A 24280-nucleotide genomic window follows, 5' to 3' on the forward strand; every position below is an offset into this window, starting at 1 on the left:
CGACAGGCGGCGACGGCGGGATGACACGCGCTGACGGCGGAATGACAGGCGGCGAGGGAAGGCGGCAGCGGCATGACAGGGGACGAGGAGAGGCGGCAGCAGCAGCAGCGGCACGGGTGTGGCGGCGCAACAACACGCAGCAGAGTGCGTGTTGTGGTGGGCGGCGACTAGACGCGACGGCGGGACGACGCGCGGTGACGTCGTGACGACAGGCGGCGACGGCGGGATGACACGCGGTGACGGCTGAACGACAGGCGTCGAGTGGAGGTGGCGGCAGCAGCAGCGGCCCGGAGGTGGCAGCGCAACAACATGCAGCGGCAAGCGCAGGCGTCGGGCAGACGGCGAGCGCAAGCTTTGGGACGGCGAGCGCTGGCGTTGGGACGGCGAGCGCAAGCTTTGGGACGGCGAGCGCTGGCATCGGGAGACAGGCGGGAGGCCGGCCTCCAGTGCCTGTCAAAAATTTATTTTTAGACGGAGGCCGGCCTCCAGTGCCTGTCAAAAGTTATTTTTAGACGGAGGCCGGCCTCCAGTGGCCTCCATCAATTTGGAGGCCGGCCTCCATAAATTACACATTTAATTACGTAGCACCTCCGTATGTACAAAATAAAATATTTTGAAAGTGTATTTGGGGGTTTTTGGGGTCCAGGAATCCGAATCTGGCATCAGATTTCAGGAATTCTGAACAGGAGGCCCAATGCAACGAAGGCCCCCCCTTCGGGGGGGAATAAGCCTAGACGCGTGGAAAGATTTCGAAAGACGGGTGCGTTGGCGCCTGTACTTCTCCTTTATACAAAAGGAGTCTGATTATGATCCTGACTTTGAGTACGAACGCACTCCCAGTGAATACGTACCTAAGTTTCCGCAATATATCGAAAGAGGGTTCGCTCGCGGTGAAGCTTTTGTATCAAAAGCAATTCTTAATATTCCGCCCGAACAAGACAAGGACATTAGAAAATCGTTCAGTCCGAGTTATTCCTTAATCGAAAAGTTTTTACTGGATAACGACTATGTTGTTACTGGAACAGATAAGAACCTAGGCATCGCGGTGTCCGAACGAACCTGGATCATTAATAAATGTCTCGAATTACTTAGTAATCCGCTCGATTACGAGTGCATTACTCCCCTAAGAAGAGACAAATTCTTTAAGCTACAATGCGATACTGCTGTAGAACTAGCTAACTTTGCGCTAGTTAATAAAGTGCGATACTACGGCCAACTTCAACACTTCTTGCGGTCCAACGCACCTCCATACGAGTTAGTTGGCGGAAAGTGGAAGTGGGATGATAATAATCCAGTGAAGGTGCCTGTCTTTTACGGGATACCCAAAATTCACAAAACACCCGTAAAGATGCGGCCTATTATACCGTGTCACTCCGCGATTCAAAATCCCGCGGCCAAATATTGTAGCAAAAAACTTAAACCGCTTATCAAGGCGGCGCCATCCATTATACATGGAACCAAAGACCTGGCGATAAAATTAAGTAAGCTCGAGTTGAATACGAGTCGTCAGTACTTTATTGTCACTGGCGACGTAGTTGCCTATTACCCGAATATACCAATCGATTCATGTCTACAAATTGTGTCTGATATGTACGACGAGTATTATACGGCCGAAGAGAATAGAGCATGGGATGAAGATCCCGACTACGTCCCGATTTCACCCGATGAACACGAACTGTTCAGACGATGCTTGAGATTCGGAAATACTCAGCTTATAGCACAGTTTCAAGATAAATTCTACTTGCAGAAAAGAGGATTAGCGATGGGGGTCGCGTCTTCGCCGGACTTAGCCAATCTCTACGGCTGGCATTTCGAGCGCGCAAGTGGAATTATGAATCACCCGTCCGTAGCTTTCTATGGCAGGTACATCGACGATTGTCTTGCAATCGTTTACGCTTCTTCAGAACTAGAAGCCGTAAACATTATGAAGACTTTAACATTCGCCGGCTGTGTAATAGAATGGTCCGCTTCAAAGGCTCAGCCTTTCCTCGACATGCTTCTCTACATCGATTTTGCCAATAATCGACGTCTAGAACACATGCCGTACCGCAAGAGCGGAAACCATCAGGAAAGAATTCCATTCGTTAGCCATCATCCCATGGACGTCAAAAGAGGCACGTTCATCGGCGAGATGAGTAGGATGGCCACCCTCAGTAGTACTATAGTCCACTACCGAGATGCGATCAAACAACTTGTTGCTTTGTATATCGCGCGTGGTTATCCGAGCGGCTTGGTATCTAAATGGATGCGAGAAAACATCAAAGTACGATGGCAAAAACGGCTGAATGTCCCTGTCCGTGCGCACGAAGACGTACTTGTTCTCAAATCAGAATTTAATACCGCATGGAATTGGTTTTCCGCGCAAGAGCTCAAAGACGTACTTGTGGAATATTGGCAGAACTATATGATAAAAGCTGCCAATGGGTCGTTCGATGATGAATACCCCATTTTGTCCCATCGTACTGGAAGCCTGGAAGGGCCGACCATTCCCTATGAGGTGCTTACGCAAATCAGAGTGAGTGATCTGCCTTCTCCTTTCCATATGGTGGACATCAGGAAAATTGATGTCCCACGAAGAAGAATTCTTGTGTCGCGGAAACGCACCAAGAATCTTTTCGACTATACAAGTCTTTGGAAAAAACTCGTCGTTGAGAAGCTCGACAAGGATGTTCTTAATCCTGACGACAACGCTAATATGGCGCATGATATTAACAACGCCTCGAACGATTCCCGCTCCGGTGGGTCTCTAGTAGGGCCGCGCGAAATTGTGCTGCCAGGCGAAGTCGACGATGCTCCGTCTCCCATGTCTATAAATCTTCACGCGGGAAGTGATGATCCCATGGAAGGCGATTTGGAGTACGTCGAACGTCAAGATGTCCTTCTCGATAACTTATTCAGATAAAGCAGCACACGCTTAGATGTGTAAGGGTCTACACATAGGCCTTCTGCGGCGTGTCTAAACTAGACGTTTAATGCTAAAACCTGGTAATTCCTCTTCTGTTGTTGTATGACTTCGTCGAGGTTCTGTCCTGCTAGTTTGGGAGTGTAATTAGATTTCCCTTGGGGTCGCCCATCTAGTAAAGATCAGGCAGTACGCTGGAAACAGCTGGTCTGGGCCTTAGGGTATCCAGTCAGTGACTGCTCCAACGTCCCGATTCCGAAAGGACAAAGGTGGTTCGACTCGTGAACGAATGAAAATGCATTACTCTGATGGCTTGCCATAGCCGTAATGGATAAGTTCAGCACTCTTGCGTTATAATATTATTCCTAACGAAAACCTATATTTGTTTTCACAGGACTTACGGTCCAACCGCGCTCGTCGATGAGGGTATCGGCGAATATTCTTGGGAAGCGGTGTCCACATAACCAGTGGTAGAGAGTTTTTAACACATTCTAAAAAAACCCTAACCGTAAGTCGACTCGATTAATCTCGAGATACTTTGTTGTATTGATTATTCGGCGGTTTTGGCTTTAGCTAACCCTAAACCCTAAACCCTAAACCCTAAATGCCCTAACCCTACTAGCGTGGTAGGGTTGTCACATGACGTGATGAGTCACGCGACCTAGTAAGTCACATGACTCGGCCGGCATTTCGGCGATCAAGCCGAAATTCAAGCGGAGTTTAAAATTCGGAGATATTACTAATCCTCGGAGAAATTGCCAAACTTCGGAACAACAAAGGTGAAAACTCGCTCCGAGGTTTCTTTAACTTCGGACCTCGGATTAATATAGGTAAAATGGCTATATATGGACCTGATGAGCCTTATAAAAAGGCGAAAAAGTGGAAGGGAGCTTCTCCAAGCCCCCACTTTTGTCCACAAGCCTTAGGCCATCCAGCCTTTTCTAACCAACTCGCAGCTCGCTTCGCTCGCTGCTCGTTGGGCACCCTAAACCCTAAACCCTAAACCCTAAAACCACTGACGACAATGTCTTGCACCCAACGTGGTACACAGCGAGGAATTCTCTGGCAAGGTTTGTCAGCGCCGTCTACGATAATCATGGTGCGTCTACTCACTGTCATGCTCCCAGTGTACTTTAGCTTCAGATACATTCGACGCGTCCAACATCAATCCAACCGCATTACATTACGAATCGACTCACCATGGCGTCGCATTCTGCGGACACACAGCAGACGAGCCTGGTTGGGAGGACGTGATGTCAAGGTGCGTCATTACCATTCCACGTGGTGGGTAATGGGCGACTGTGCAGCGAGGAACGGGGCCAGCACCAGTGTGTCGGATGAAAAATTAGCTCTTATCGCTCACCATGACATCGTGCTCAGCGGGAACGGCTGCCGACGAGATGGACGCGACGAGAGGACTTCGGAGGGCACGTACACTGGAGGCCCGCTCAGACGGCAATGTTTTGTCAAGACAAAGACAGGGGACAAGTAGTGGGTTGGGTTGGTTAACAAGCCATGGGGGCGGTTTGTCTGCGCATCATCAGATGTGTCATCCTGTGCGGTGCCACACACGTTCTGCCATGGTCCGTCAACGCTGTCAAGGATAATCATGCTGCTAATGCTCACCGTTGTGTGTTATGTTTCTTCTAGTATCCAACATCAAACCATGTCCCGCACATCACGAGTCACTCTCCACAACCGCGTGCGCACGCTGGACAAGGGTACAAACGAAACCGCCACTTGAAGATCGAGGTGTGGGTGGTGGTGGCATCGAATCAGCGAGTTGATAATAGTGGGGCGGCCGGCTTACCCACGTGTCGGCATTGTGAATTGTGTTGTATGTTGGAAATACAGGGTTCGAGGCGCTAGAATGTGCGCAATGGCATTAATGACATTGAAGGGTGAGTTGCATACTCGAATTCGTATCTTCAATCTGACTATTGCGAAACTACAGACATCCTAGTCTATAGATATATTACCATACCGCAGAGACCTTCAACAAGTCTGCGAATCAAACGAGCACTCCGAGGATTGCAGATCTTGATTTGTGAATGGGATGACTCGGACCTCGTTCGCTGCGTCGAGAAATCTCGACATGATCTCTCGTAGCTGACATGTCGTTATCTCGCTAGGAGACACACGGGGACCTACTTACGTTGCGGCATAAACTATCTGTGGTGTGATGTCTGGAAACACCGCGATCTTGGAATGCGGGTAGGAGGGTTGCTTCCACTAGCTCGAGTCCAAGGATCCATCGACTTGTAATTCGGTGTGTTGGGACGTAATGAATATGTTCTGGTGACGATGGTGAGTTCTCAATTCATTCTAGGCCTTGTTTCCGATGTTTGAATATTGGTGTTTTGAGCAGGTGTGTTGTTATTCGAACCTGGATGTGTCGTACTTGAACACTTTCTCGTGTTTATTGCAAACCTGGATCCGAAATTTTGTGATTACGGATTACGGTATGTACTAGTCTCGTTTCCAAGACCGATTTATTGCACTGATAGCAATCCCGGTCGATTTACAACTCGAAGATGTCGAGATGTGAATGGAGGAGAGGTTTGTACAAAGGTATTGTGCGAATATACGGGTAGGTTCTGAGCTCTGTATTCTGGGAATACTAACTTTGTTTTTCTGAAGGTCTTTGTGTTTGATATGCATGCGTTGAACGATGCATTCGAGCATACTTTGTTTTGGAAAGATATGCTCTGCTCTTCGTGTGGTATGGCTCAACATTCTCATTCTCAGCTGAACCACCGTTCTCATTCACAGAAGTATCCCTCACAGATTGTTCATTAAACGTACATATTTCTTCACTCCTCAATTACCATGTTTTCGCTCTTTCTCAATTCCACAGAAACTCTATGTACGTGCTTGTCCGATTCATCTTTTACATTCTAAACTAACATTCTTCGTTGCCAAATTGCTTACGACAGCCCCTTGATGGCGCTAGCACCGCAAAGGATTGGGCAGGCGAACAGGAACTTGCGTTTCCAACGGCGAACTTGGGTGATTTGGGGGAGGAGTACATGTCGGAATGGGATGTTAACTTGTAAGTTTACATTGTTGAATCTTCCCGTTCCACTCGCTGTGTGGATATACCTGGTATGTACGATTAGGGTGTTGTTTCTGCAGTGCGCTAACGGATACCGTTGTGTGTACTCGACTATTTAGAAGTGTATGTGCAGTTTTTCATTTACAACGACTTTGATTTGATTGAAGAAATTCTACAACTTGCACCTCGTCTATCCGTATTCAAACCTACTGTGCATTTACAGACCGCCTTTCCATTCCCCCTCAAACTCTTAGAAGGTCAGGAAACCTTTAATTACGCTTAAACGAACCCGGTGAGTAAATTCCGCACCATCATAGCTCATATGCATCAGGATGTATTTTGCCTTCTTATTTACGTTTGACAGGACCCTACATACGGCATGCACACAGGAGTCGAGGGTTGTGTGTTAACTGGGTGCGTTCTGAGCGGGATACGGCGATTTGAACATTGAGACGAAGAGGGCCGTGTCAAGATGTTTGCAAGATTCTTTTCACTGCTGACTAGTTATGTGCATTGCATACATATGTAGTACGTAGATACATTGAAATATAGCTGATATTTGTGTATCTACTAATCTGAATTGAATGAGATGAAGAAATGAACGTGGAATGTGTTGCACCTCATTGAAATTCAACTTTCGAGAGTCGTATCTCCACACTGGAGTTGATTCAGCTCAAACGGTTGCAACCACATCTGTAACCTACCTATACCTACCCTCTCAAATACTGCAAACTCTCCCAAATGAACTGAACCGGCGGAAGCGCCCTATTCAGCACACCACACCTCCAACGTTACCTTCCAATTTCCGTTCGCTTCTGAGTCAAAAATGCAATATATTAGCATGGAGACTAGTGATTACATCACTTACGACATATGCAGAGGCCGTTGAATGTGCAGGGGTGCAGTGGAAACGCGCGTTTTTGAGAAGATTGACCCGAGAGGAGGGGTGCGAGGAGAAGAAGTTGACATACGCCGACAACCGAATTTTGCGCTTGGTTCGGAGGTGGCCTTGGAGGACAGGTGGTACGTCAGCGCCGATTACAATTGTCCTGGTGTTTGCTACTTACCATCGTCGTTCCAGTGGCCATCCTGTCAAACCAACGCTTTCGCATCATGAATGAACTCGCTGTCGCGTTCTGCGGGAATGTTGCTCATGAAAGGTGCGTCAGATGGGGAGCATTGTGAGCACACTGTCTTGCAAGGGAAAATGTCGCGTTGACGCTGCGAGGAGGCGTGTCAGCACCAGCATGTCGGGTGTTCTTACTACTCACCATGGCATCGCGTTTGACGGGCTTGGCTGCCGACGAGAGGGGCTTGGATGGACAAGACAAGAGGGTGTTCTGTCAAGGTGCGTCAGGTGTTGTGTGACTGCAAGGATTACCTTGCGAGGCGGAAATGTTGCGTGGAGCTGTGTAGCGACGAGGCAGGTCAGCACCACTGCATCGTTGACCGTTTGAAACTTACCGTGTCGCGGTCAACTGTGTGTCGTTGACTCGCTGTTGGTAACGCCGTCAGCGCTGTCGTCATCAGAAGACAGGCATCAAGACTTACCGTGATGATGCAGATGCTATTGGAGACGAGAACGCTGGGGGAAGAGGTTGTGAGACTGGACAAGGTAGAGAAGCCATTTTGTGTGTTTGGCTGTGCCAAACAACCATTGTTAATGTGCACGGTCGCCACTCTTGAGCCACATCGTTCAATAAGTTCTTGTCTTGCTTTTCTTTTTTACACAATGCTGACAATTCTCTGCAAAGTGTGATTCGATTTTTGGACGTCCGCGGTGCGCCATTGCGAGGTTAAACAAAGGTATGTCCCGTCTGTGACTTTGCTGATCCATTATTGACACGATGTTGTAGTTTTATCTCGACACTATATATCGATTTCCAGTGAACAGGACAGCAATTTTGAGGTCATATCAACTGTAAGTTGAAGTCTCGTACTTGTTTCAAGCCGCCCTTAACCTTTTTACTCAGATTTTGCACTCGTGATGCTCTGACGCAACATATCAACGTCCGCCGAGCTGGGGTGTCGTGCCGCGGCCCTTGCTTCTCAAGACAATGTATGAAGTTTCCCTGATCCTCTGGATGTGTACGACAGCACATGATTTGGTAAGTACTCGGTGTCATGTTTTTCCTGACCTATACTTATGCTCTTGTCACAGTTTTAACCCAAGACGATGTATTGACATCTGCTGAGCCGTTTGGTGCTGGTATGCTGACTATATCATGTATATCGAGCCTCTGCTTACCTGGAATTGTTAGTTATGTTCCCGACGCAATGTATTGCTTTCCGGCGGCCTGGATTGACTTATTACGGGTGAGTTGAATCTATTATTTGTATCGAATCTCTGTTTACCTGGAACTATGGTCATGATCTCACTTTGCGTATCGCTTTCCGGTGGCCTGGATATTGGGTCCATGGCGATATCAAGTGGTACGCACTGCGCCTTGTAATGACGAATCGGGCGTTCTCAACGGCATGCTTCTCAACATCACGTTACGAATCCGGCCCATCGTCATCGTCAACCCCCAAATTAAGAACATCGACTGTTCACTTCACTACAAGGAGTGTTCAAGCCGTCTTTGTTAATCATGCGGAATTGTGTTCGGGTGCGTATTCCCCTTGTCATCATGCTCTCTCTGAACAGCCTTATATACAGACCTCGTGCAGCATGTGTTTGTGCTAAACAACACCACCGCCCTGCTCTGCGTGCGCAAATTGTACAATAACCATGTCGCGATTGCTATCGACGTCACCGTCGTCATTCACATTGGAGGAAGAGCGGCATTGAGGGTTTGGTTGATTTCCTTGACAATGAAAACTACCTGCACAGACTGACCAACGACGTCAAACATGTTCTGCGCAATATCGACGCCACGACGCTCATCGTGAAGGACATGCTTTGGATGGGAAGCATGCCGGATGAGGTGTGCGGTGAGTTTTTTTTCTTTCTCAACGCAAAACACCCATCGAAGGACGCCCACAAGACCCACACTCTTGTCGAAATCCGCACCACCAATCACATCTCAATTCAATCCCCATCCCGACCTTCGCTGACACCGAGACGCTCTCCCCCCAAGTCATCTCGACCTTTACTGGGGCCATATCGTGTAAGGATAGTGCAATCTTCAATTGCATTGTCGATACGAAATGGTACGCTTTGCAGTTCAAGAAGATTTCGGGGGGAGGGGAGGTCGAGGAGCCCCGCATGCTCAACGGTGTCCTGCTCCACAAAATGTTGCACACCCGGTACACCATTAACGGTTAACGTACTCGCCGTACGAGCCAGCGGCCGACTCAGCGGTCTCTTTACCCACCACCACCTCCTGGCTCTCGTCCTCATGTACGGCCGTTGTATCTTGTTTCCCCCCTCCTTGAGAGCAAGATTGTGTGCTAGCTTTACCTCACTCACCGGCTGTAGTCCGCGTGTCATCGTCGCCTTGTCCATTTCAGCGCAGTCAAACTGGAACAAAAACGCGAATGCGAATAAAAGAAACAGAAAGTCGCACAACCAGACTCCCCGAGGCGATACAAGTGTATACACGTACTCAGATCTGAACATCGATGGTCTCTAAACATGGTAGACACGTGTGGGTCTGTGGGGGAATGTACTGGAGGTGGAGATGCATCGTGTTGACGATCTTGAGGATACGCTGAACATCAGCGCAAGGGTTCGAGATGGGGGAGTTGTGACGGAGTACGCGTGTTTGCGGGAGATCGAAGATCGTGAGTTAGTGGTTGTGTTTGTTCGTCTTTGCTTACCTTCTTCCTTGTCCTTTCCCGCCTTCAAGCTTCCTTCTTATGCCACTTCTTAGCATCCAAAATTTGTCCCGCTGAGTCAACACCCGCCCCGCTGCCGAGGATAAAGGTGTCCGCTAACGAAGACACTTTATGTGACCCAAAAAAACATGTCCGCCTCTTTCCTCCCTTGCTTCCCCTCCCCTCTATTCCACTCCATCTCCTGCATCTTCTCCTCCAGATGCCAGGCACCTCAAAAAATCCCATTATATCGCGTGAAAAGGCTTGGTTGATAGCGAGATTGACTCACGAGGGATTGCTGTTGTTACGCCTTGACTGCGGCCTTGTACCATGGGGGTTGGTAAGGTTCTTGCCGGGTTCGTGTTGTTGAGGTTGAGATGATAATGAGAGTTGAAAGAGGGGATGCTCGGATGTTGTGGGGTGTTGTGGTTGTCTGTGTGAGTGTTCTTTGTGGATATCAAATGCCGGCTAACTGTGCAGTTGAAAGATTGATGACAATGGCTAGTAAGCAACGTGCGACGATGGACCCAGTATGCGTTCGGAACAGGTCGAGTAAGAGCAGGTGTTGTGGGTACCTTTTTCTCATCCCGCCCCTCCTCCTCTGCTCAGCTCAGGGGGTCTCTCCCCTCTCCTCTGCTCTCCAATTTTCTCCTGTTCGCTCCACCTCCAGGTAAGCTAACACTGAGCTGGGGATTTGCCGCCGCGACTGACAACTTCTTTTTGTTGTTTGAATGCCAGGTCATCATCTGTGAAGACCCGAGGTAAGCAAACCAGCACAGGCGCGTCCAGAAACTCACCTTGACACCCACACAAACCCTTTGACACAACGGCGACCTTACCCGTGCAGCTGGTGAAGAACGACGTGGTGCCGTCATTAATGAGTCCCAGACATAACAAAGTCAAGGAAAAACATTCTCACTCACCTCTTTCCGACGCGTTTCTTTCAGTCAGCAGCATCTCAAAGGTCATCGTGTCGTCTGGTGCCCAAAGGTGAGTAGTCCAGCACAGACGTTTTCGGCTACTCACCTTGACACATAGACGCCACGTCGATACATTCAAGCCGCTCGACGCACACAAGACCCCTCAAAACGACGACCTCGACTATCACAACGTTGTCAGTGAGTCCCAGTATAATGAAATGACAAAAAACTGCGCACTCACCTCATCCCGACGCATTTCTTCCAGCCAGCCACCCGTCGAATGCCAGGTCATCGTTTCGGCTGACCCCCAAAGGTGAGTGATTGTGCACAGAAGTTTTTGGCTACTCACCTCTGACACATAGGCGCCACGTCAACACAAGCACCCTTGCCGCACACAAGACCCCTCAATACCACAACCACGACCATAACCAACCGCGTTCGCTGGTGAAGATGCACAACAACATTGTTGTCCAAAGACACAATATAACGGACACGCACCTCATCCCGACGCGCCTCTTTCAGCCAGCGGCTTCTTGAATGCCAGGCCATCGTGTCGTCTGGTGCCCAAAGGTGAGTATTAATGACTCTGGTATGCTGTGTGCAGCGTACTTAAATTCTCTCAAATTAGTGATGCGTCAGTGTAGTGGAATGTAAGTTGTATTTTTTTCTATACACTTTTTTGCATATCTCAATCTGTTTATACACACCATCTACCACCCCGCATGTGCGTATGGCGCATACACAAAGAACCTCCGCCTTTTGGACCCTCGACCAACCTACACCGCTTCATCCTCGTATTCCCATGCTCCCCTTTCCATCGAAGACCTTCCAACTCATCGGTACGTCTACATTTTTAGCTTCGCCGATACTACACACTAACACACGATTAATATAATCTTCAAGTGTCTTTGGATCGTTGAATCCATCGTGAAGACAGCCCCGCACCTTGTGTGAGATTGCACTGGCAGGACGGACACTAGGAGCGTGTACCAACCACCAGGTGAGCTATCTTACATTATTGACATCCTTAAGTGGTCTCTAAGAAAATAGCAATTCAGCATTTCAGGGACAGGAACTCACCGGTTTGAACAGACGGTCATGACGTGTTGTGTATGTCCTTTTGATTTTTGCTTTCAGACAACATTTAGCTTATACACATGAGATCGTATGTACGTCCGCGCAAATGGAATGTCAATTTGTTCTCCAGATTCAAATCAATCCGAACAGGCATTGGAGAACAACAAACAGAAGCGACTTTACCGTGCCAATTTCGCAACGGAGCGTTTATCAAATCAATATGCCGCTCCTCGTCTCCCCATCCGTTTTTACACCACTTTTCAAACGTATGTATTCAGCTTGATTCTATATATGGACTAGTGCTAATTATCTGCGTAGCGTTGCCTTGAGAAACTACTTGGATTATGGAGGATGTCTTGTTTGAAGGAGACACGTGGAGGCTCTCCCGAGCCGTTTCACGCATTTCACGGGCTTTTGGAGAGTCAAAAGACGTTGAATTAGACACGCCCCTATGTCAGTATGTAATAAAAACTGATGTAATGTTCGGAACTTGTGTTATTGCTCGCGTTTTCATGCGGACGGACATGCAGGTACACACCCTTTAAATGTGTTTCTGTGCATGTATTGCCGTTTAAACGATCATGCTGTCCTGTATAGCCCTCTAGTTAGGTACTTGTGTACTTTTTAAGACGTGAGTGAAATGATAAATAACAACACTCGTTGCAGCATGCTACGTACATGGAATGTGGTTCTGCATTGTTCTCGGGGATTGGAGGGGTGGGGCATTTTGAATGGTGCATTTGGGTGGGTGTAGATAAGAGATTTCGGTGTGGATGTGGTGTTGGTGTAGTGTAGAAGAGATGCGGGTGTCTTGTACATGCCCTCATCGTCTAATCGATACTCTTACTCCAATATGCTAATGTTCAGGAGCCCCTGATGGATGTTGTTTTCTTGATTCAGTCTGTGAGTGAGTGTTAAAGTTGTACTGCAGCTGCTAATCCGTTGTGGAAATCAATATCGTGGAGTTGCATGCAGTTAAGCGCCGAAATGAACAAGTTCTATATACATATAATTGAATGCACAAATCTCGTATAAAGACGATCCATATACCTACCAGCATACCAAAGATTTTCAAACACTCCAAGGCATCCGCAAAGCACAACTTATTGTGCAATTCCATCCCATGTAACCGGATTCTCTCCTCCTCGCCCAAATCGCCGTTACACGACATTTCAATGCATTTTTTTTTCGATTTTGATCCGATATGGTACTAGGCTCGGCTATTCATAATGTCAGAGCGCACTAGCGGGGACACTGTGTTCAATTTTCTGCATCCAAAAGATGGAATATGTACGCACTGCAACGAACACGAAATGTGCAAAGCATCAATTTCTGCTCGTAGTGTACGTACGTGCATACGAGTCTTGAATGCGTGAATTGAATACCGCATTCCACAAATCACAGTAAATCAAACATAGCAGTTTACCAACTGCACCAGAACGCCGTGAAATGCACATTGGATAAATTGGTACATACACACCAACCCTAAAACCTGCTACATATATAATTGTATTTACCAACCCTAACCAGCCTAATCTGTGCTTTTATGGTATTATCAAATCCTAACCAACCCTAAAATCTAAACCCTAAACCATCCTAATCTGTATTTTTGTGGTCACCACCAACCCTAAACTATAAACCCTAACCAACGCTAATATGTGCTTTGTGGGAGCCTCCGTCGTTAATATGTAAAAAAGCTGGATGTACTTGAATCAAAGTTGAACAAAGTTGAACATGGATCAAAGCCACACACTCGGTTTCAACGTACCTGGGCAGTAAACAAAGGAATACAGTTGTTCCATGGATATTATGTGTATTAGCATACTATGGGCCGATGTGGAATATGTAATATAGAGAGAATCAAACACTCACACGACTGTTGGGTGAAAAATGAGAGTGGCATTCGTTAAGCGCCCAAAACATACGCCGTGAGTACTAATGCGACATTAGCGGCGACATTAGGAAAGCGAGAATGCATTGAATTGAGGGTACGGGGATCATATACCTCGTATTTCCCGTCCGTATTTTGCACGTATAGCAAATAATGGTTGAATTATACACCTCTGACATATTACAAGTCTAAGCTAAATGAAAAAATCAGTATTTTCTATGAATTGAAATTTAATGGATACTCGCCATAATCACACCTCCCACTTGTCATTTTCTAGATTCGTGTTAATGACACATTCAAATGAAAGATATATTTGATACTACTCACACATTCAATAGCAGTAACATGGTACACCGATAGTCAGACTCGAAACGATAACTCAAAATGTCAAGTCATCTATCCTTCCCTCCTGCCCCATTTCGCTGTTTCTCACCTTTTCAAACGCCGTTTCTTCTGGAACGCATGTGAGTATCTCTGCCTATTACCATATGTATCCGAGTGACGTGAGTTGGGATGCTGTGTAGACGGACAATTAGTGGACTTGAGATTGAAAGCGAATGAAGGCACACCTACGTTATCCTTGTTTTCTGGAACTCCAAGCGTGTTTGCATAATCTGTCCTTGTATGAGTAAAGCTGGGAGAATATATTGTATACTGAATGACGTACAATGGTTGATAATGTCCTCAGCAATTCTGCAAGAACTAATCGTCGTGATACGCACCTAATATCCATGATTTTGTATGTACATACCATTCTCATACGGCCGCCACGCGTTCAAAGTATCTAGGTATTCAATTCAGTGTATTGAGGTCGTATGAGAATGGTATTTCAAGTTGATACACAACTCACTGGACTTGGATATCTGAATCTCGATTCTCAACCCTCCTCCATCCCCCATTCACCCTAGCTCTCATTTGCAAACAATTTCTTTGCTTCCAGGTGTTTGAAATATTCCCATCAGTCCTAAACATAATTACAACACCTGTCAGTGGAGATGTAACTGAGAACGAAGGAAGTGCCAACAAAATTTTTATGAATGCGTGGAGAACCTGGACATTGGTTCTGAATGGAGAACGGTGCTTATGGTTGTAATTGAGGTGTGTTGCATGTTTGGGAGACTTGGGGGTTACAATACCTTTATCTGGGTGGCGCTCATAGGGAATCTACTAGAGCTGAGTGCAGTCGAAATTGAACCGACACCTGTTTGAAGTTGAATCCCAATACACCAATTCACATTCACATCTCATTCTTCAACACCAGCCTTCTGTGCAGGCTACCCTACCCATCAAGACGCCGCGGGATACGAGTGTATGTTTTGTAGGACACTTGCAGGTAAGTAATACGCTGTTCGACATGGATATGCGTTGACACGTAGCTGTTTGCGACAGCGACAAGCCTCTGCCAGCGGCGGACCGGTGTTGAAAATGTAAGTTGTTCCGTGTTTTGCTCGTCGGGTACCACTCTTGATTGACCGCCCCATAACAGTGTTGAATCGACCTGGAAGTCGACGCCGGCGACGGACAACGACGCCTAGGTAAGTAAATCAACGCACTTTTTGTTGAGAATCTGCCTGAACTGACCTTGACACGCAGCATTCTCTGCAATACAGTAGCTGACATCCAACCACACCTTCTTGTCCATCATTCCAAGCAGCATACACGCTTTTGGCTTGCACAACCTTGGATCCGGCGATGTTGAAGTTGGATGAGGGCGAAGGGTGGTACCGCTGGAGTGTTGCGAGGTGAGTACACTGTATAACACAGTTAACAAAGCGGACTCACTAGAAACCCAAACGTTTCCAGTTGGTACATATCTTATTATAGCCTGCTCTAGTATTGCTTGGATAGCAAATTTGATGTTAATATGGTGCTACAGAACCCGGAAGCCCGCTGCAACACGTACTCAGTGACATTCAGCGCAAGCTCGTAAGAACGACGTGGTGTACGTATCATGGCCGTTTGCTGCATTTTGGTCATTTGAATGGCATCGGGGTACACAATTGGGTGCAGTGATGTCCGGTTGAAGACTTGGTGGTGCGTGGTATAGAGATAATGGTCAAAAATGGGACAGGTTCACGCTGAGCCGTGAACCTGCTTATTTCTCACATTTTGACAGTTTCACAAGTGCTATGGTATTATTTGAGTACTACAGAGATGAATTAATATGTCCTGTACCTGAATTAGTGCGTAAATAAAGTTGAGTGCGGCTGAGCAAAGATGAAAGTGTCAAAACATGTTAAGCGCCCGAATACACCCTCAACGAAATCAAACAAAAATGAAGAAATACCTGAATGTTAAACTCATTTCGTAGACTCCCCTGTACAGGTAGACTACGCAGTACACCCCTTAGTACTCATACCATCCATAGAAAGTCAACAATCACAAAAGTTTTATCAAAATTTTCAACACACGTACATGTCCACATCCTCTCCCTCCCCCAATTCGCAATTCCAGCCTGTTTCCAACGTTTACTTTCGTTACAGGTCTTCTCGGGCACTAGCGGGGACATGCTTGGCTCGGATATACTGCCGTTATGCGCCCTAGAAGGTCAGAAGAAATGAGGGAAACAACATCGGTCCCATTGCATTTTGGAGGATTCAACTTACCTGGAGAGCGATTCTGCGTCGTTTCCGCGTCTGTCCCGGATTTTGGAGCCTCTGAGTACGTTGTTGGTGGTGCAGGACTGCCGATTGTGCCCGGATTAATGATTGGTAGGTCGGAAATTTTGTTCTAGTCGCGTATCGTTGTGCGGAGTCATGATTGGAATACCCTCATCATTCCAATAATGCTTTTACCTAGTGTACGTCTTTTTCAATGTAAAGTAGCCCCTGATTGGAAGGGGAGTCGTTACCTGGACTGTCTGTATGACTTTGGGATTCACTGTGCCTGGCGTACGATATTCAAGTTTACATTGAATACGAACATCAATTAAGCTCCGAGAATGCACATCTTTGCATACAACGCAAATAACACTTTAATCAGAGATCACATACCTATACTCGGCTGATATAGGAGTCAGCAGGTTTTAGGGTTTAGCCGTACGAGTCTTGAATGCGTGAATTGAATACCGCATTCCACAAATTGCATCGCGATACGTTGAAATGGGGGATATTGGTCCAGATCTGCGCAACGGCCAACCGGTCCAGCATCGCGTAACACTGCAGCAAAAGACAAGGGAGTATATTTGGGCTACTTCCGACATGCAGCGGACACTAGTAGGTATATAAGGACGACTGACCTCGGCAATACCCTTCATTCCCTCATCCCCTCTCTTTTTCCCTCTCAGAGGTGTCCAGCACTTGTGCCCGCTCCCTTTTTATATGCCCCCTCCGACAAGTCGATGTTGACGGGCGTTGCAGCAGGTGTCTGACGGTGGGCGTTCTGGAGCATGGACAATGGTGAGCCTGACGGTGTGCAATGTGTGGGACAACACTGACGTACCTTTGCCCATTGTTGCGGTTTAGGGTTTCCGCGCGACGTGGCCGACGACACGGTATGTATCCTTTTCTTGCATTCTCTTGCTCTGCCCTCCGCTCAACGCCATTCAGCTCGCCCTCTCCGCTGTCCTACGCCTCGCAACTACGTGAATGCACCGCAACACCATGAGTATCGGAGTCCGCCCTTGCATTCTGAGCCGCTCCTGACCATCACCCTCGTAGAACATTATTGCCGACGAGTGAAGGATCTGGGAGGTAGGATTTAGGGTTCTCGGCAAGAACGTCAGAAGTGTCTGCAAATGCGGTGCGAAGAGGATAGGATGTGTGCTCGCGAGCGGTGTGAGTGTCGAGAGGAAGGTGGATAGGTAGTGGTAGTTGGACGTTTTTGGTCGTGAGAGTGCGTATGTGTATGTAGAGGAAGATGTAGATGGGGGAGGGAGGGGAGCGTGTAATGGTGGTTAGGAGAGCGCGTTGGAGAGGGCTGGGAGGGTGTTGAGCATTGGTGAGAGCAGGGAAATGGACTGTGCGAGTTGTGTGGCGTCTGCTGAAGAGAGGAATGCTACGGACGCCAGGAGCGCTGCATGGCGGACCTATTCAATACCATACGTTGTATAAACCACCACCACTACCACAAAAACCCAGCCGTCAGCACCTTCCTACCGAAATTATAAAGTAAAGCAGACACACCTCGATATTCTCTGGATCCTGCAAGCCGCACTGAAACACACCGAGCATGGCATTGATCTGGAGGTCCATCACAAGGTTCGGACATCCCGCAAAAACTCTATACGCGCTCTCCCTCAACATCCACCCGGGCACCGCACCACCACCCACACTGCCTGAACCCTCCTCACCTCCAAGCCCCTGTGCATGTGTCATACTAAACGCCTGCGCCTGCAACGCATGCCACGGTCTACCCCTCGCCATCCCCTGATTCGCAACATCACATATCATATCCACCGTCTTCCGCCTCACACTCCCCGCGCACTCATGTGCCAATGAGAACAGCAGTAACCGCTCGAGGGGGTTGAGGGTCTGATGCGAGAGGTGGTCGTACAGCAAGGAATGGTTCGCGTGTGTGGTGTGCGAGGGTATGTGCTGCTGTTGCTGCTGCTGTCGGTGGTGCTGTTGTTGTTGCAGTTGTTGGTGGATGTCAGGGCCGGGGGCGGGCGGGCCGCCATTATTCACTGTGAGAACAGGTGCCGGGAGGAAGAGGCGGCGGCGGAGGAGAATGCGCGAAAGCGAGCGCATCGTCTATATGCACGGATTCAGGAAGAGATAATGTAAGCAAACACAGACAAACACAAAGGCTTCCTCTGCCGCGTGTCGTTGTGGGCGGCGAGTGGACGCGACAGCGGGACGGCAGCCGGCGAGGGGAGGCGGCGCGGCAGCAGCGACAGGCGTCGAGTGGAGGAGGCGGCGGCAGCAGCGGCCCGGGGGTGGCGGCGCAACGACACGCAGTGGCGAGCGCAAGTGTCGGGACAGCGAGCGCAGGCATTGGGATGGTGAGCGGAGGCGTCGGGGGCGGTGAGACAGGCGGGAGGCCGGCCTCCAGTGGCTGGCGTGTACGAGTGGAGGCTGGCCTCCACTCACGCGTACAACGCGCGTACGAATCGAGGCCGGCCTCAGGTGGCCTCGACACGTTTATTTTTAGACGGAGGCCGGCCTCCAGTGCCTGTCAAAAATTATTTTTAGACGGAGGCCGGCCTCCAGTGACCTCCATCAATTTGGAGGCCGGCCTCCAGTGGCCTCCATCAATTTGGAGGCCGGCCTCCATAAATTACATATTTAATTATGTAGCACCTCCGTATGTACCAAATAAAATATTTTAAAAGTGCATTTGGGGGTTTTTGAGGTCGAGAAATCCGAATCTAGCATCAGATTTCCGGAATTCTAAACAGGAGGCCCAATGCAACGAAGGCCCCCCCTTCGGGGGGGAATAAGCCTAGAACAATTACATGTTCGATTAATGTCGATGGGACAATTCCTGTCGTCCGGCATGACCATAGAAGGAACAGCTAAAGTCCTTCGGTTCTTTGATTTGCCTAAAAAATCATATGGCCTGCAAGCCAGGGCAGATTCAATTGAATCGAACAGACATCCAATGTATTGGGTACATACGCGCATTGTCTCTGGAGAAGACATTAGCACGTTATCTTCGACTCTTCAAGAGTCAAGTGACCTTTGGCATCGACGCCTTGGTCATCCCTCTGACGATGTTCTAAGACATTTTAGGGACTCCACTAAGAACTTTCCCAAAATAAGTGTACCCAAGGACAAAAATGTCTGTGAAGGCTGCGCGAAGGGTAAAATGACTGATAAGTCATATGACGAAAACCCCAAACACGCGAAGAAGCCTTTTGATCGTATTCATTGTGATCTCAAGACATTTTCTGTTTATTCCTACCAGAAGTGTAAATACTTTATGTCCTTTTTGGACGACCACACCCCACACGTATGGCTCTACTTTCTTAAAAAGAAGAGTGATGCCGCTGCGGCTGTGAATTCTTTCGAGAAAATGGTGGAAAAACAGTACGGTACCTCCGTCAAAGAATACTTCTTTGATAATGGCGGAGAATTCATTAGTACCGAGTTCTTGGAACGGCTACAAAATGCCGGTACACGTGCCTGCTTTACAGCTTCCTATGCTCATCAGAGCAATGGTCGAGCTGAAAGACTAAACAGGACAATTATGGAAAAGTCTGAAGCGATGAGGCATTACGCCTGTCTACCGGATAGCTGGTGGCAATTTTGCTGTGCCCACGCTGTCTTCCTATACAATAGGACTCCGGTAAAACGCATCGAGTGGAAGACACCCCATCAGGCCCTTAAGGGGGAGTTACCTGATGTGTCTAAAATTAAAACTTTGGGATGCGCAGCTTATGTGTACCTACACAAGGAGCAGCGTAAAAATAAGTTATCACCGCGTTCCGAGTTGATGACATTCCTCGGCTACGAATCTAATTCGGTGATGATCTTTATGAGATCTCCGAATAATGTGGTCTTTCGTGCGAACAAGGCCCTATTCGATGAAACCTTATTCCCAAAGTGTGAATCTAAGAGGAAGATTCCACCCAACACACGCTTTAATCCTCCAAAACCAAAGGGACCCTCCTTTGAAATCGGCTATGGAAGTGAGTCGACAGATTCCGATAACGACGACTTTCCAATGCCACCTCTGCCGAAAGAGACAGGCGATCAACCGAGCCCACGGTCCGCCAGTCCTCCAAGTTCTATGCCAGGGCCTAGTTCACGTCCTCCTCGTGACGATGACGATGATCAGGATGACGATCAGGGATACGTAACACCTCCCACGTCAAATCAAAGACCAAAAATGCCTGATACACCTGTCAAGCCTCCGCCCAGAAGGTCGGATAGAACTCGGAAAGTACCAGAGCGGGAAGGCAATGTTTACCGACCCGGAACAACAACCGATAAAGATCGACGTAAGAAGCTGCAGACTGTTTCACACGGAGTGGCATCCGTCCCTGATTACGTGCCACTTACTCGATCTAGTAGCAATCGCAATGTTGAATCTGGTATCCCTAATTCAGGGACGGAAGGGGGAGTAGCAAACAATCTTTTCGCGACATTACTTTCCAAACGGGTCTGCAAAATTATCTGCACTGCTGATTATGGTCTCACAAAGGATGTCCGTGACTGGACCCTGCGTGATTTGCTGAAATTACCAGCTGACCAACAGAAGGAATGGAGACAAGCCATGAAAGACGAGTTAGAGGTCCTCGTCAAAAGAGAGGTCTATGAGCTTGTCGATCTCCCTAATGGCCGAAAAGCCATCAAATGCAGATGGGTCTACGACATCAAAACTGATGGTCGGAAAAAGGCTCGTCTGGTAGCCAAAGGCTTCTTACAGATAGAAGGCCTAGACTACGATGAGTTATTCTCACCTGTGGTCATGCTACCAAGTGTTCGCACAATATTTGCCCTTGCCGCACTCGAAAGGTGGAAAGTCTGGTCCCTTGACGTCATATCGGCCTTCCTTTATGGGCCGTTAGACGAGGAGATATATATGGAACAGCCTGAGGGCTTTGTTCTAAAGGGACAGGAGAAGAAAGTACTCCGGCTTAAAAAGGCAATTTATGGGCTCAAACAAGCCGCACGAGCATGGTGGTTCGAGCTAGACAGGAGTTTAAAAGAGCTCGGATTCACTAGACTATACTCGGACGCCGGCATCTTTATCTCACGTCATACCGACGGCACATTAGCAATAATGTTTGCCTATGTCGACGACATCCAGATCACCGGACCTAACTCCAAACTCTCACGACAGAAGAGAGATCTCTTCATGAAGAAGTGGGATTGCCGGGATCTTGGAGAATCACGGGAGTTTCTCCGCATGGCTATTGATTACAAAGATGGCAAAATCCTCTTAAGTCAAGCCAACTATTTGGAGAAGGTTCTAACCCGGTTTGGCATGAGTGATGCTAAAGCTGCTAGAACTCCCTTACCCACGGGCTATCGCCCAATGCCGTTCGATGGTACTAGTTCGGCACAACTTCGCTCGCAGTACCAATCAGTGATTGGTTCCTTGCTTTACCTAATGCTTGGAACTAGACCTGACATTGCCTATGCAGTGACTCAGATGGCAAAGTTTGCTTCCAATCCATCTGAAGACCACATGAACAAGGCTAAATATATTATGCGGTATCTTGTTGGCACACGCAAATATGCCTTAGTTTATGATGGGAAGTCTCGCGCTGGCCTATATGCCTATTGTGACGCCTCTTATGGAGATGACCAATCAGAGCTCGACCTTAAGCGTCGGTCTGCACAAGGCTACTTCTTTAGCTTGGCAAATGCCGCGGTCATGTGGAAATCACAGACACAGAAGTTAGTCTCAATGTCGTCTACTATGAGTGAATACATGGCACTCTCCGACTGCGCCAAAGATTGCGCATGGATTAAAAATCTATTTGCGGAACTGGCCAAACCAATTTCCCACGTCCCAGTCTATGCGGACTCACATGGTGCAATATTCAACGCACAGAATCCCGTGACACAAAAAGGGATTAAGCACGTGGAGATTCGCTATCATTACATACGGGAACAAATAGAGCAAGGCACACTCAAATTATATGCAGTTCCGACTGCTGATAACATTGCCGATATGTTTACCAAGAATCTAGGTCCTGATCTATTCTTGAAACATAGATCCGCTCTTGGCCTTGAGTTTTACCCGCTAGATTAGTCCGTTCATGGAAACAAGTAGAGTCCCGCCTTATGGCGCGCGCACCACTTGAGGGGGAGTGTTGAACGACTATTATTAATAAAGTTCACGTTCGACCGTGTGACTCTCAGAGTCATATGATAAGTCATGTGAATAGATTACTAAGTAGATAGATGACTAAGTACTATACAGTAGTTACTGTCACTAGTCACATGTAACGCACTCTAGGTGTATATAAGGGCGACGCTAGTGCCCTCTAATGATAAGCGGTTTTCACAACCCACTCGAGTAGCTACAACTCAAGTAACACAACCCAAAGGGTAAGTATTAAGTCAAGTCCTTAGCCACTGCGTACATAGACTGTGTAGAGTAGTTTTGGGCACATTATGCTGCTCAACAGTTTGGTTCTCGGTTCAGCAAAAATGGGCCCTGAACCGAACTGAACTGAACTTCGGCATCCTTATGTAACAAAGTATTCTCAAACTCCTCGATCTGTCGGGACAATTTCTGATACCTAGTCAGTAAACCCAAACAGAAGTGGTTTATCAATCCCACTTACATAGAGTGGGTGCTCCGTTGTTAGCGATGTCAATAATGGGCGGCTCAGCAGCATGGATTGGAATCCATGGAACCTGCACCGAGAGGGTTTGCCTGGGATGTTTACAGTCAGCCTTAGCCGGTCTCGCGAGCATTTAACCTACTTGATTCTTTTACACTGTGACTTTCAGCATTTATAGGCTTCCATCTCGGACGTTTTAACGAGGACGTCTAAAGAATGTCAAAAAATGTCAGCTCCAACCTTTCAACAATGATTGAGGGTCAAGAGTGCATACCGTGCTTGATTTCTGAGGGCCTGGTCATGAACCTGAGCCATGCATGCTAACTCTAAACCCGCTAGAGCTGAGATCTTGAGCAGTGACTTGGCTCGACACACTGCCATCCATGCAGACACTAATAGCTGTGCTATCAGAGTCTGAGCGCCGCTCCTTTGATCAGAAAGTGTAAACGGCGGGGACCTTGCAGCCGTCAAAGAGAGGAGTGTAGCAATAGACAGATAAGACTAAGTAGCACGAGGATACTGAGATTGGCTTGAGTTGAGTTATGCGAATTGCATTGAACATCGTAGATCGCGCGCAGAATGTCAAAAAATGTATCCAGATGTCTTTATCAAACCTCACTTCACAATATGGCACGGTCTGCTCAAAGATTACACGGTTATCTAAAGTTACATTTATAAAAGTTCCACGTTGTTCGTATGCCATACGGTGACCAGTTACTAAAGCCTCCATTACCTCGTCTTCTTCGGTTATATAACTCGTCCCGGACTGAGCCATAAGGTTCACAAGTCACGATGATATATGCTCACTACCCATTCCTTCACAGGCCAGCAACAGTGACATAAGTCAACACAGTAATAGCCAATACGCGCACTGCAATGAAAGACCTTCCCTTGTCTGTGACAACAGTTCCTGGTACTTATGAGTGTGATATAGCTGTCGACCGACTCAGACCTTCTATATGCTTTCAGACTAATTGCAGACCAGGTAAAAGAAGCATACCACGATGTCCATCCATCCATCAACGATGCCCAAGACCTGTGAAATGCTTCAAACCCAGGATAAGTAGCTGGTAATCGACTCTTGATCATGTAGGTGGTCTGCTTAAGGCTCCAACCGTTTAGTTTCCGTTTAAATTTTATTACAAACTAAACGGAAACGGTAATAAACAGTTTACAAACGTTTATAAACGTTTGTAAACAGTAAGCTCGAGGGTGGCTACAAGGGCAGGCGTTCAACAGCGTTCAACGCATCATTTGTCCTAATGCGGCCGATTTGCCAAGGAAGATAATAGTTGGCACCTAATTGGTACAAAAATGGGACCAAAACAAGAGTGCAAATGAGTTAGTTTGGTGTAAAGAATAAAAGATGAATCATTTGATGTAATACGCACCCAATATTGTCCAAAAAAGAGATATACTTTAGCACAAAAATCTGTTACCGTTTGAACCGTTTATAAACGTTTGTAAACTGTTTAGCAAGGCTCGTAAACTA

At 47.6% G+C, this 24280-nt stretch overlaps 3 protein-coding genes across 3 annotated transcripts; 1 reads left to right on the forward strand and 2 right to left on the reverse strand.

Moving 5' to 3' along the window:
* Window positions 1–10213: 10213 nt before the first annotated feature.
* On the forward strand, window positions 10214–11280 carry JR316_0010361 (uncharacterized protein; the record flags this gene model as incomplete). The annotated part of the gene is made up of 8 exons (XM_047896029.1): window positions 10214–10220; window positions 10326–10386; window positions 10664–10706; window positions 10755–10834; window positions 10902–10949; window positions 10999–11104; window positions 11163–11206; window positions 11265–11280. 8 exons carry the CDS (start codon window positions 10214–10216, stop codon window positions 11278–11280), a joined length of 405 nt encoding a protein of 134 aa, XP_047744074.1.
* A 3603-nt stretch (window positions 11281–14883) lies between these two features.
* JR316_0010362 (uncharacterized protein) lies at window positions 14884–15200 on the reverse strand (the record flags this gene model as incomplete). Its single annotated transcript, XM_047896030.1, has 2 exons — window positions 14884–15135; window positions 15186–15200. 2 exons carry the CDS (start codon window positions 15198–15200, stop codon window positions 14884–14886), a joined length of 267 nt encoding a protein of 88 aa, XP_047744075.1.
* Window positions 15201–17686: 2486 nt separating this feature from the next.
* On the reverse strand, window positions 17687–18539 carry JR316_0010363 (uncharacterized protein; the record flags this gene model as incomplete). The annotated part of the gene is made up of 2 exons (XM_047896031.1): window positions 17687–18295; window positions 18345–18539. 2 exons carry the CDS (start codon window positions 18537–18539, stop codon window positions 17687–17689), a joined length of 804 nt encoding a protein of 267 aa, XP_047744076.1.
* Window positions 18540–24280: the final 5741 nt, after the last annotated feature.

The sequence above is a fragment of the Psilocybe cubensis genome, chromosome 10 (genome assembly GCF_017499595.1).
Source record: "Psilocybe cubensis strain MGC-MH-2018 chromosome 10, whole genome shotgun sequence".
Lineage (NCBI taxonomy): Eukaryota > Fungi > Basidiomycota > Agaricomycetes > Agaricales > Agrocybaceae > Psilocybe > Psilocybe cubensis.